The following is a 14,316-nucleotide window of genomic DNA, read 5'->3' as shown; positions in this document are numbered from 1 at the left end:
GGTGGATGCAGAGCACCGGCACTTCATTAGACCCGTGAGCTGGGAGGGCATGTTTGATGTGTGACGACGTAGCTCGACGTGTCATCCTGATCACTCTCAGGTTTCACTCCATGCACGCAAACATTTCAAAAGAAATAAGATCATGTAAAAACTAGAATTTGCATTTTTTGAGTTTATATTATGATTCATGTTGTTACAACAATCTGTCGCACAGGTGGCAGCATGTGCAATCTACTCTGTGATTGACCTCGTAATGTGATCACTTGTCTTCCCTGCACAGTCAGCTGATATCGGCAGCATTTCGAACCTCCACATAATCAGCATCTTCATTCCTTCATTCTGTTGTCTTTACCTGAGCTGAAAGCCAGGCGTGCCATTTCTGAGCATTGCTCACCTCAGTGTTTTGAAGCAGGTGCGTCAGAAGCCAAGCTCTTCAGCAGACCCTTATTATCACCGCTGCAGAGAAGTTTCCCGATGTAAAGGCCATCGTCTCTGCCACCTCACTACGTGTGCTGAACACTGACGCAGGACTGCAAATATTCTACTAGTGCAGCTCAGAGAGAGACTGACTCACTGAGAATCGCTGCTTTCATTCTTCTGTTGTCTAAAGAAAAGGAGCCAGGAATGGAGGCAACATATTAAACAGGGAAGGGATTTACTTAACAGTGCTAACGAAGTGATGGCTTCAGTTGAAAAACTAATAAAATGAGAGTAGATAATACTCTAATGCATTGTCTCATAAACCCTTTTGCCCAGGACTGACTGTCAGAGCGTTCGTCCTGATTTTTCTCAGCTCGGTCTTGTCCAGAAGAATGAAGAACACGTTCTCCATCGCTCTTCTACTTCTTACACTTATTAATTTGCAGGAAACTTTTGTCCTATGCATTGTAAAATTGAGGTACAAACCGAACTTGAGCAGATAAAGGAACAGACAGAGAAAATCAGGCCCTCGCTGCTCCGTCTTTCATGCCCATAAGTCTGTAGGCGCATGAAGCAAATGGGAAATACAGAGAAGTGCAGCGGATGGTGATGGAGAGATGAAGGGCTCATTAGGTGGGTAAGTGCTCTCAGAAGTGGCAGCTGCTCAAGCAGTTTTTGAAGGCAGAAAAAAAGGATTTCGCTGACTGAACCCAGTTCAGAAACTCCACCAGGAGAAGATCGTGGATTGAGATTTTCTGGCTGGCAGTCGAAGAGCCGGACCGTTTTGTTGGAGGCATCCCAACTCAGACTTCTCTGCTGTGCTGTAAAAATATCAGAAGCTAAAATATAACCTTGGTCACTCGTTTATCATTTTCCTAAACAGGCATGACTGTGGTAGGGATATGTTGACTCGTATCTAATTATCTAACATCCTTTTAAATGTAACTCAGTTCATTACAGACTCTGGGGCTGTTCATGAAGCTCATAAGATAAAACTGTTTCCTCGTTTCTGTCATAAAGACGTTCTTACGACTGTGGATCCTTCATTGATGAGGATCGCCGATGTACAAATAATCGCTGTGAGCCAAAAACTCAGACTTTAGTTTGTGCTTAACACTCAAATATATAAGGCTGAATATCCCTGTCAGCTAATATTTGTATATTGATATTGTTGATTGATGTCGAAATATCATTCCCGATCTGGATTCCCGTTTTGTGCCTCCGCATCTCGATTTTCTGGCATCTGGCCTGAGGCGACCTCGCGTGATGTAAGACCTGCCTGCTTTAAGACTGACGGGCATCAAGAAGAACACGACAGTAAGTCAGCGAGTATCAGTGGATTTATGTGCGGCTCGCTCCTGTCAGACGTACTTATGATTTGAGAAATCTTCTAATGTGTCTGAGGCACGACGTGGCTGAACAAAGGCCCGTCAGCTCCGTCGCGTTTCCCTGGATAAATATGGGTTAAAAGAACAGAGTCGCTGACACCAGCAGACAATACTTTGCTGTTCCCTGAAGCGAAAAAGGCTGAGACATGCTGCTTTAGAGTTTCCTCACTGCTGGTACTCGCGGGGAAAAGGCTTGAGCAGAAATCCAAAAGAATTTTTATCTCTTTCAGAAATCCCTCGAGGAGACGGAGAGAGGGCGCCGGGGGTAAATTGCCAGCGGTTAGAGCTTCTCAACCTCAGGCTTGAGCAGCGTGTGCAGTTGACATGTGGCTGATATGAGGAACATTTAAAGAAAAACAGAAGTTTTTTAAGTTTTATTCACAGACTCTGCCAGATAAAGCCATCTGGCAGAGTCTGTGAATAAAGAGAGAGAGAGACGCCACACACTGTTTCCCGTATCTCCTTTTCTCAGGTCAAATATCAGCGATAAAGCAGCACAGAGGCGGTGACGACCTGATCTCACTGAAAGAAATCGTTTTTACTAAAACTAACCAAAGTGGCCGTTGATTGTGTTGTTTCAGTGAGAAGTTCATGGTGAGACTGAACAAGAACGGAGGTCCAAAGAATCCAGAGAAGGTGGACCGGCTGTGTGCCCTCTTCACGGTAACAACACACACACACACACACACACACACACACACACACACACACACACACACACACGTTTAATGAAACTCGTGGTGCAGTGATGGTGTTTCGTGTAATTTAAGAAGGGAACAGTTGAAAAACTGAGGATCTAAAAGTGAGGAAGCATTGCCCCCTGTTGCTCTGCAGCAGAATCAGTCTGCAGATCGTTTGATGCATTTTTGCTGCACTAAAGCTCCCAACGTTCACTGATGCAGTTATTTGAATTCTTCAGTAATTACAAAAACTCAATTGAAGTCAGTATTATAAGGTGAATGCATGATTTACATGTAAGTCACAGGGGAGATGAAACCAGACGTGCTTAAATGATTAAGCTGGTTAAATCTGAGCGTTCTTGTTTCAACCCGAGCTGGAATCAGTCCATATATGTCTAAATTACACACATATTTATAAAAGTAATAAAACAATCCACTGATGCAGCAGTCTAAGCAGAGCTTCTTAGTCCTCCTGTCTCCCTGGGCCACCTCCTCCAGCTCTTCCAGGGCCTTCCCAAACCCAGCAAACCCAGGACAACTGGCTAATTTTCATGAAGCTCCTCAAACTAAATATCTCTGAAGCTGAGCCCAGTCAGAAGCTAATTTCCTCTGAAGCCTTATTCTTAGCTCGGGAGCCATAAGTGAGAAACATAGACCGACCGATAACAACTTCACCTACCCGCTCAGTGAGTGGTACAGCATCCACATCAGTCTGTCTGGCAGTCTCCTGCTCCAATCTTCCTCAACTCATGAACAAGATCCAGAGAAACTTGAGCTTCTTAACTTGGGGCAGGAAATCATTCCTCTCCCGGAGTGTTAGAAACCACGATTTTCCTGCTGAGAAGCAGCGCCTCAAGGTGGAAGTGTTAATTATCATTCCAACTGTGTTGCATTTGGCTGCAAAACCTCCCCAGCTGGAGCTGGAGATCACCTCTGACTGGACCAGCAGCACCATCATCTGCAAAAAACAGCAAAAGATGTGATCCAGGAGCTCCTGGCTCCACATCGGAGTTCTGTCCATAAACGTTACGAACAGAAACTCAGAGCACAAACCTTCTTTAATTGTAAGAAAAGCTGAAGCTGGTGGATGATGATGATGATGATGATGATGATACTTTTTTCTTTTTCTCACAGGATCTGAGTAACAAAGACATGAAGAGAGATCTCTATATTGTCTCACAAGTTATCAGGACAGGTAAGTTATGTTATGTAGGTGGAAACAATTCCTGCAGAAATGCCTGAAATAACAGAATAACTTTGTCAAGTTTATAATGTGCACCTTTATTAACCTGAAATACCATTCAGATTAAAATAGAAAGAAATGAATGCTGTCGTATGAATGGAACAGGAGCCTTTCTCATTATGTGACGCACACGCTTCTGGTTACAGGTCGAATGCTGCTGAATGACAGTAAGAAGGGTCCTCCGCACGTCCAGTACCGTCGACCGTATGGCTGTGCGGTCCTGGCCATGAGCGACGTGCTGCAGACCATCTCAGAGCTCAAAGAGGAGAAAGATTTTGTCCTTAAAGTGTACACGTAAGTGTCTGCACTCGCAGATAACGAGGCAAGAGAAAAATACTGAGGGTTCACCGCAAGTAATGGCCTGATTAGACTCACAGCACAGGACTCGAACCTGTGGTGAAGCAGTGACACAGATATGAGTCGCTGGTGTTGACATAAGCAGACATATGAATCCTAAATGAAGTGTACAGATCTCAGGTTTAGTTGCTGGCACTTCATTGGACAGATGGACAATGACCCAAGTAAAAAAATTGCAAATGCAACCCCGGGTTTAGGAAGGTAAAGAATCAGCTGATCTCAAACCTGCCAGCATTTCGTTTACAGAGGAGAAAACTAAAGGCAGGAAACACAGCTGCAGTCAGAAGCTGGCAGAGTTACAAAGGAGGAAACACTCACTCGTAATGAGTTTGGGCTGGAGAAGGTCGGTACCTGTAAGGGGTTCTTAATAAAATATTAAAAAGTAAACAAAATGTTTACTTTTTAAATATTTTGTTACGATTATGCTGATATGTCCGGGTACATGTGACCCTCGAAATAAGTGGACTGTTGTTTTTTTGGTAAAGTCCTGATATTAAAGCTAAAAGTCTTTGTTTTAAATCCATATTTATCATATTACTGTATGTTTGAGTGAACTAAAATAGCAAAAGTGCCCAAAAATATCAGCTTACAGCACAAACTCAACACACCCAGAGCTCAGAGATGATATTTTCTTTTTGGAAAATCATTTTGTCCTACTCCAAATATTTCTGGGCTGAGAGAAAAGGTCAGAGAGAGAAAGAGGAGAAGGTTAAAGATAAGCGAGCTGGAGAGACAGTAAAGAGTGGGGCATGCCATATATTTTTATTATAGCTTTACTTCTGTTCTTATCGCTCTGTCACCACCAGCCTCTTCTTTTTCTCTCCTTTCCTTATTTGTAAGAGAGACCGAGAGCGGCTGCACAGCCTCACTGTCAGTGCAGTTTGTGACGTCAGCAGCTGTTCTTTCACTCACACGCAAAGTCGATGCTCGGCATTAGGGACCACCCCTCAGCTGAACCTCTAAAAACGTGCCTGCAGGATCTGTGTGTGTGTGTGTGTGTGTGTGTGTGTGTGTGTGTGTGTGTGTGTGTGTTTGATGCCTCAGTCTTAGCTGAACTGCTCGGGTCGGTTCACGGGGGGTTAGACGTCTCCTTTTCAGGCTTGTGTTCCAGCATCGTGTGACGTTAACGGGACCGAAATCATCAGTTTGTTAGAATCAGCCGAGGAAAATGTAGATCCACACGTTCACTCTGAAGAAAGACGAGTAAATTAAGAGTGGAACGAGCGAGTTGTTTTATTGGATGGGGCTGTTTTATGTTAATACAAAAATCCAGCAGCTTGACACAGCGTGGCTCATCCACTGTATTATCTGCAAATAGGTCTGCTAGTTACTGCTCTTTTTCTCTTTCCTCCTGTTGTTTCCTTGATTAATCAGTCGATCTGTAAAACTGTGAAAATGCAATTTCCTGGCCTCTAAATGGCTCAAAGATGCCATTAACGGGTGTTTAATCTGACCTTTGGTCTAATCTAAAAACTGTTTTCCCTTTATGAAACAAAATAAATAAATAAAATGTATGATTTGGCCGAGAGCAGCACTCTCCTGTGCACAGAAGTGTGCAATACAAACAGAGATGTTACATTTTCCAACAAAACCACAGAACCAAAGATGCGTTTGCACAAAAATGCGGCAGGTCAGCACTCGAAATGGAGAGTGGGTTTGTCAAGATACCAGCGATGAAGCCCGGGTGAAGATGATCTGCACACAGACAAATGTTTTGTTGCATTTTTGGAGTAGCAGCAGGAGTGAAAGGGAAGCCTACAAGATGGGAGTGAACCTGCTGCCGTGTGTCGTTTGGAGATCAGAATCAGAATCAGAAACTTTATTGTCATTGTCATGAGAACAACGAAATTAAGAATGGTCCCCGATCATTGCATCATCCCTAGCAATATCAAAATATAAATAAAACAATAAAATTCAATAAATAAAATAGATAGAATACTTAAAATACTAATAAGATATAACAGTAAAACATTCACATACATTCCCACACACATGCTTCAGACCGTGCATAGATTAACACAAGAGTGGCGTGATGGACATTTTTTTGTAGTATTCAGATGTGTTATTGCAGTTGGATAACAGCTGTGTTTGAGTCTATTAGTCCTTGCTCTGATTGCCCTGTACCGTCTGCCTGAGGGCAACAGTTTGAACAGGGAGTGGCCAGGATGTGAGGTGTCTTTTATGATGTTTTGGGCCTTTTTAAAACAGTGGGCGTTGTGTAGAACTTCCAGTGTGGGGAGAGGGCAGCCAGTGATCTTTTGGGCGGTGTTAATGATCCCTTGGAGTGCTTTCCTCTGAGCCCCTGTGCAGCTAGTGTACCAGATGCATATGCAGTAAGTTAGAACACTCTCAATGGTGGCTCTGTAGAAGGACACCAGCAGTCTCTGTGTGATGTTATTCCTCCTGAGAATTCTCAGGAAGTACAGTCTCTGTTGGGCCTTTTTCAGCAGCTCGGAGGTGTTCACACTCCAGGAAAGGTTCTCCTCTATATTGACTCCCAGGAAGCGGAAGCTTGCCACCCTTTCTACACAGTCCCCATTTATGAATAGTGGTTGGATCTCTGCCTTTTTCCTTCTGAAGTCTATTATGAGTTCTTTGGTTTTTGAAGTGTTGAGGAGGAGGTTATTGGCCTTACACCATGACGTCAGCTGCTCCACCTCGTCTCTGTACGTAGACTCGTCTCCCTTGGAAATGAGCCCCACCACTGTGGTGTCATCTGCAAATTTCACAAAGATGTTGCTGTGGTGGCGAGGAGTGCAGTCGTGTGTGTAGAGAGAGTAGAGCAGTGGACTGAGCACACAGCCCTGGGGTGAGCCAGTGCTGAGACTCAGGGCTGAGGATGTGTGATGGCCAACTCTGACTCTCTGTCTACGGCCCGAGAGGAAGCTGTTGATCCACATGCAGGTGCTGTATGGAAGCCCCAGGTCTTGTAGCTTGGCCACCAGTTTGTGTGGAAGGATGGTGTTAAAAGCTGAGCAGTAATCCACGAAGAGCATCCGCACATAGCTACCATGCTCTTCCAGGTGAGTTAATGCAGCATGGAGTGCTGTGGCTACAGCGTCTTCCGTGGATCGGTTTGCTCTGTAGGCAAACTGGTGTGGATCCAGGCTGCGGGGCAGGGCTGCTGTGATGTGTCTGCGGACCAGCTTCTCAAAGCATTTCATTACCACTGGGGTGAGTGCCACCGGTCTGTAGTCATTCAGGCCGGTGATGTGGGGCTTCTTAGGCAAGGGGACTATGGTGGAGGACTTCAGGCAGAGTGGGACAGTCGCCTGTGCGAGGGATTTGTTGAAAATCCTGGTGAAGATCCCAGCCAGCTGTCCTGCACAATCCCTCAATATTCGACCTGGCACACCATCAGGACCCGCCGCCTTCCTCGGGTTAACAGATGATGACACCGACAAAGAGACAGGAGGCCCGGCTGAAGATATTAAGATCCACACTGGGAGTGAGCAGGATGGAAGGGATTTGAAATGAATATGATGAAGTTCGAGCTCCATGCAGAAGAAGAGAAGATTCAGAGGACAGATGTTTGGTGCGACAGGAGAACAGACAACAGAGAGGGAGAGATGGAGACAGCTGATCTGCTGTAGAGACCAACGAAGACATGGAAGAAAGACCTGCTCCAATTTATCCGTGTATTTAACTCCAAAATTTCCCCTCACTTCCTCTGACATGTCAGCGCTGCTGCTCTGCCTTGCTACCTGTCATTCACCTCACCACCCCAGCATCCACCCGTAGACCACGCCCCAATTTTATATTTTAATTGCAATGATTGATGGCACGTACGCCCCAGAGTAACTGCCAAAATAACTAGATTTCAAAAGTCCATTATATCCAACCGAACTTTTGTTGTATAAAAACACAAGTTACAAATATATTGTTATCCTTTATAGGACATGATTGTTTTTTGTTGCTCTCCAGGTGTAACAATGAGAATGAATGGTACCAGATCCATGAGAACATCATCCGCAAGTCCAGCACCAAATACACGGCACCCAGCACCAACTACGGTAGGAGAGACCACGTGTTTGTGTACCCTGAGTTTGGATGATCGGACCCCAACAAACTGAGTGTGGGATGAAGAGCACATCTCTGATTTATGCTAAATACAAATACTGAAGCTCATAGTTACATTTAAGAATAAATAACTTGTTAATATCTCAAAGATCTCCACTTTCTTTCATGCAAACTTTTCTGGGTCTGAATCCTGAACAAGCCCTGAAACGGGCTACAGGATGAGGGGAGTAACAGTAGAGCAGCGGTTCCCAACCTCCAGGCCACAGACTGGTACCAGTCCATGAGTCGTTTGGTACTGGGCTGCGAGAGTGGAGGCTCGGGGGTGAAGTGTATGGTTTTCTGGGTTTTTATTTTTAGCGTTAACTTGGTTTCCTTCGGACTTTCCCCGTGTAATGAATAAATCTTCTTTTTTTGGTATACTGGTTTTATTTTGTATTTATGACACCTTAATGGCTGGTCTGTGAAAATATTGTCAGGTATAAACCGGTCTGTGGGGACCGCTGGCCTACAGGATGAGGGGAGTAACAGTAGAGTATCCATGTGAAAGAAAAGGTGAAAAAGATTACAAACTCAATCCTGATTTTATTAAAAGCTCTAACTTCGCCTCTACGCCCTAAATAATCCAGAAATAAAAGAAAAGCATCAGCAAACAGATAATGTTGGGAGATTGGAAATAAAAATGAAGAATCTGCACCTCAACAACACAAAAGAAGAAAAACCCACTCTGCAAACAGGAGGTCACAGTTACTCACCGGGAGCTTGACATAATTAAAACACAACACACGGCTAAGGCTACTGTACGTCTGGCCCATAGAGAGACTGAGCTGCTCTCCTCCCCAGCTCTTACACTGTAGGCCTGGTTGATCGCTGAGTGCAGCCAGCTGTGCCCTCACTCCACTGGAAATGACGGGCAACCCAGCTATGGTAAGAGAGGAGGCATAAAGGTTAGCAATCAACACCCAAACAACACAGCAGGCTTGCTACACGTATATCGGAGCACAATTTATTGTCCTAAAAGTATATTTTTTTATTCTACTGGATTTTTTTGTCCAGGTGAATTATTTTGGCCACAAAACCCAGAAGCAGATGCGTTATCCTTGCAGGGTTACCCTGCAACATTAGCAGTGCGGTGGTGTTTTTGTGAACACAGCAGCCGAGGGTGGAGGCAATTTCTAGCACTCAGTTATTGCTCCAGCCCGCTCATGTTCTGTGTGGACCGTTTCTTCCAGTCACTTTATTACTTCTGTCAAAGCACAGAGGGCAGGAGCAGATTCTAGTCCTGCAGCACTTGTGACTCGTTTTATTTCATTGCTGATGAGTCAGCCGACATTTCAGGAACACTGAACAAAAAAGAGTTCCCAGGAGCAACTTATTTAGAGCGTCTGACTGACACATGCAAGTCATCACACTGACATCAGCGGGAAAATCATATTAATTGGTGTCACTGTAGAGGACTCGCCTCTGCCCCAGTGTTAAAGTCTGTGAACTCCATGACCCCGCACAGATATGTGTCTTTAAAAAAACATAATCCAGCAGCAAACTTTTGTTTTCAGGTGAAGAGATGAACCCAGACTAACAGGCTGAGAGTCTGCTGGAAAAGCAGTTTGGCAACGTTTAGCATGCATTGAAATGTTTGTTCTGATTCTGGGGAGATCAAATGAGCTCTGCAGCTTCAAAACTCTGTTTAGACTTTAAGTTTATCTGAATTTTATGTGTGGCCTAAAGGCTGTGCTTTTTAAATAGGACACTTTGTTCTGTCTTCTTCCTTTGCTTTTCATCCATCTCTCTACCCATCTTCTTTTTCTGTCAACCCACTCGTTCCCATTTCTTCCCCTTCACATCCTGCAGGGCTGATCATCTCCCTGCAGCTGCTGAGGGGCGACATGGAGCAGGTCCGCAGAGAAAACCCGCTCATTTTCAGCAGGGGGGTGGCCATCACACGCAAACTGGGATTCCCAGATGTCATCATGCCCGGTGAGTCACGTATCCAGCTTCATGCAGGCCTACCCATCGCAGCGCAGCGGGCTGTCCACCTCAACACTTCTATTCTTAGTTTACGTAAGCACACAGCAGAGATGGACTCCATGAATAACACGTAAAATAAATAAAAACAACAATTCAGGTTTGAATCATGTAAATGGGTCAGACAGGAATAGAAAAAGTGCTGAATGTCTGGGCGGGTTTTGTACATCTCTACCTTCTGCTTTTGAAGAAGGGAGCAAAAACACGTACCTGTTGAGCTGAAGCACAGAGAAAAGGTGCAGTGTTGCAGGTGTTCTTCTCGAGCAGGCATTTTGTAAACAGTTTTATTTCTTGCAGCTATAAAAATCTTCAAAAGCTTTGTTTGGCTTTCAAAGAGGCCTTTGGATCAATGTCCAAGTTCCAAACAAAGAAAGAGAATTTAGATTTGAGGTCCAGGATCCCTGAAAATAAACAAGTGACTTCAAGGCTGGACAGATGGACAGAACCACAGAAGCTGATCTGCGCTCCTGCCGGGCTGCTGCTTAATTTAGATTCCTACATGGGAGCAACAAAGGAGTGAATCTGGTTTTTCCAGCAGGAACGTCTCCAAAGCACTGGTCGAAGTAAACAGTTTCCCAGAATTGGACCCGCTTTGTGATATTCCTGTGTTAGCTTCCTCTTCTGAGAGCTATAAATCCATTACAGGGAGACCGAATGTGTCAGTTTGCATCTCTCCACTGACTTCATTTTAATTACAGTGGAGCTTCTCCTCCTGTAATATGTTAAAATGTTTGTGAAGACCTTCAAAGCTGTAAATGTGTTATTATTTAATAACCCAATAAACTGAGTTACAGGCTTGTAGATATTTAAGTCCACAGATGTATTTTTCACAAGTGTGGAAATCTCTTTCAGCAGTACTTAGCTTAAGTCACTTTGATGATTTAATGTGTCTTGTTGTACAGCTTCCCAGCTGTTTCTGTCGGTGTGTAAAAGATAATTTAATCTTCTCAACAAGTGCACTGCCTGCTGTCAGAGACATGTTAGGCATGCACGCTCATTTATTTATCAGTCTTAGCTCTTATCTGCCCCAGAGGAGTGACATCATTTAGTCCAGCCCCTCTGCAGGAGACTGGAGCTCAAACTATCTGGTCCTGGGTGAGGAACCAGACAAAGAGTGATTCAAATGATTTGCCATGGGAGACCCTGCCAGGGACAAATCCCCCCACCCCTGAAAAAAAAAAAATATATATAAAAATCTCCACCACAATAAGGTAGTGATCGTGGTAGTGAACATGGAAATGTCGAGTGTTAATCAGACCTTTAGAAATCATTGCTGTGGCGCTGTGAGCAGATGTACACACAGTGCAGCAGCTTCTGGAGGAAGTAAGAACCAGGGGGCAGAAAAATCTGGCAAAAGAAAATAAAAATGGCAAATGTTTGATAAATCTTAGAGAAAGCAAAACAAATGAAAATAAAAAATATATCGTGATGTCTCACTGTGAGGGACTCATAGACTTCTTTAGACCATGTTGGAGGTTTTCTTGGTGCACTGTGGAGTTTAAATATGTGAATTTGTTTCCAACTTCACTTTGAAAAGTAAAATATTATAGTTCCTTAAGTTTTCTCTCATAAATTTGCAGCTGACACAAAGATTTTACATTTTTATGTTTGAGAAAACTTTTATTTCCATATCTGGATTTTAGGTTTTATGCCTCGTTTTTCCAACTGGCTGCAGCCTGATAAAGAAACCACAAAGATTGACGAGTGTGTGTTTGTGTGTGAATGCTGCAGCAGGCTGATATCACATCCAGGCAGCAGCTGGATTTACATACAAAAAGCATCTCACTGTTTACTTTTTGTATCCACTACTTGCAGCTTCATTCAGTTAAAGAAACCTTACCTGTCCCACATTCATGCTTACTTTTTAGATTTAGCAGAAATACCAAACACTGATGCTGCTGAAGCTAAAGTGCTATGATCTCCACAGTCTCCTGTTAATTCATTTATGCAGCCTGTAAAATATGTGACCTCAGAAAATATTCAACATCCCGCATTTATGTGCTTGACAAGAGAGGCTTTCTTAGAGGCACAATTTCAGCCCCAAATATAATTTCTCCTCTGGTCTGTGGTGCTGCTTGTCCGGTGAGATAGTTATGATGCGAGCTGCCATGTTTTAGAGCTGCAGAAATGTCTGTTGCTCTTCAATAGACAGGGCTGAAAAATGAAGCTGAGGGCAAAAAACTGCAGTTCCTCTTAAAAGCAAGTCAGTCCCTTAGACTTCCTGTTAACTTTACAGCAGGAAATAAATATTCTTACAGCCTGCTACAGAAATTATTCAAAGCTTTTACCCCGTCGTGCCAGCTGTCAGGAGTTAATCTTTACATAATTACAAGAAGTGCTTTGAATACATCATCATTACCATAGATTCATCTGTACCACATCAGGTCCTTTTGTAGCAGCCCTGCAAGCCAATCGTTTGCTTTGTATTTAACTTTCGCCTTTAGAAATAAAGGACACGAGTCGAGCAGCTTCATAGTCCAGCTCATGAACCTGCTGTGCTGCTCTCATTGGTGAATACTCTTAATGATGATGAGCTTAACAGGTAAACAAATGAACGCTTACATTAAGCTTCCCTCTACAGCAAACAGGAAGAAAACAGCAGAGCTGCACATCCCACAGGCACCAGTGTCTTTCACACACATTAACCACTGCTCCCCTCAGGCAGTGATGGAGTGAGTGTTTAACTCCCATCTTTATACATTAAAGGTGACACCTCCTCTATGAGGACGAGCGGGGAGTGAGAGCGACACACCGCGCCTGCTTCGAGATTACGGACATGTTTGCATCTTTGTTGCATCTTTACAAATAAAACAACCATGTGCGCTGGTGTTTGACACATATTAGTCTGCATTAACATGTCTCTGCTGGTCCAGGTGACATCCGTAACGACCTGTACCTGACACTGGAGCGAGGAGATTTTGAGAGGGGAGGGAAAAGCGTTCAGAAGAACATCGAGGTGACCATATATGTGCTTTACGCCGACGGAGAAATCCTCAAGGTAGGGAAACGTTCCTGCTGTAAAAAGCCTTCTTTTGTCCAGTTAGTGGCACATAATATAAACAGACGTTCAGCATCTTTCTTCTTCTAACAAAAAAAACAAGTCTTTCATCAGTTTGAAGTTGTGCCTAATGTTAAACTTTAGGCTGGTTTATAGCAGTAAGTTTCTTTAAAGGCAGCAGAGAATTTGTAGCTCACAGCAAACATGTTTCTGGTGTTTTGATGGTTTAGTTCAAGTTTAGAGTAGAATTAGCAAACAATTAAAACACACTAAGTAACAGCTGCAGCAGATGAACCACTTCAATGTTTTTTGGAGATGAAATGACCTGTTTTATTGGACTGTAAGAGTAAAGTAGTGAAAATGTTGTAAGTTAGAATAAATGAGCAGTATAATCCACTATCAGCTCTTTTATGTGTGTGAAATCCACGTTGTTGACCGTGCACACTTCAGTACATGCTTTTAGTTTCTGTGCCGGTCTCATGATTTCTTGGGTACCTGCTGCCCCCTGTAGGTTCAAACCTCATATAAAGAAACTAAAACACTTTAAAGCAGTAAAACACCAGGGCAAACATCCGCCTGCTTTACAGGTGAAAATAGAGCAACAGGACCGCTGAGTCTTTGATTTTATTTATTTTCTGCTGTGTTTCACTTGCATCTATTTGAAAGACTGAGTGTAAACACAAAAAATATTTTATGAGCTGGAATGTGCAGAAAATAGGTTTAAATGTTAAACTAATTTATTCAAGTCAGAGAATGTTGCAGATAATTAAATGTTTGCTTGATGCATAAAGTTAAAAGATTAAAACTAATAAAACAAGTTTTAAAAAGAGACTTTTCCATTTGATTACATTTTGTATGATGGATTATGCAGAAAAAGTAGAATTGGGCTGAAAGATCTATCACTTTATCACCTCTTCAGGTTGTAAATCGTGTTTTTAGAAAGTAACTAAGTAACTAAGTGATTAATAACTTTTGAAAATAAGTAATCAGTAAAGTAACCGGATTACTTTTTGGGGAAGTAATCAGTAATTAGTTACTTGACCAACACTGCACACAAGTAGTCTCAGTGATAACAAACAATATTACTTACAGATGATTAACAGAGGTGAAACTGCCCAATGCCAGCATACGACTGTCTGTAATAACTGTGTATTTTCAATAGTGTCTATAACATCTTGCAGGCTACTG

At 43.2% G+C, this 14,316-nt stretch overlaps 1 protein-coding gene across 1 annotated transcript in view; it reads left to right on the top strand.

The window, feature by feature from the left end:
- Window positions 1-14,316, top strand: part of LOC146710377 (dedicator of cytokinesis protein 3-like) — a 234,835-nt gene that overhangs the window by 183,499 nt on the left and 37,020 nt on the right. The window contains exons 10-15 of the mRNA XM_085457761.1: window positions 2,390-2,471; window positions 3,623-3,683; window positions 3,878-4,025; window positions 8,013-8,101; window positions 9,957-10,082; window positions 13,004-13,128. Coding sequence (XP_085313887.1) covers window positions 2,390-2,471; window positions 3,623-3,683; window positions 3,878-4,025; window positions 8,013-8,101; window positions 9,957-10,082; window positions 13,004-13,128 — 631 coding nt within the window. The remainder of the gene's footprint in view (window positions 1-2,389; window positions 2,472-3,622; window positions 3,684-3,877; window positions 4,026-8,012; window positions 8,102-9,956; window positions 10,083-13,003; window positions 13,129-14,316) is intronic.

This window comes from Copadichromis virginalis, linkage group LG5 (genome assembly GCF_057382275.1).
Source record: "Copadichromis virginalis isolate Kocher_CV1m ecotype Utaka linkage group LG5, C_Virginalis_male_GT1.1, whole genome shotgun sequence".
Classification (NCBI taxonomy): domain Eukaryota; kingdom Metazoa; phylum Chordata; class Actinopteri; order Cichliformes; family Cichlidae; genus Copadichromis; species Copadichromis virginalis.
The sequence above is the reverse complement of the archived record's forward strand: the minus strand, read 5'-3'. Positions and strand labels throughout refer to the sequence as shown.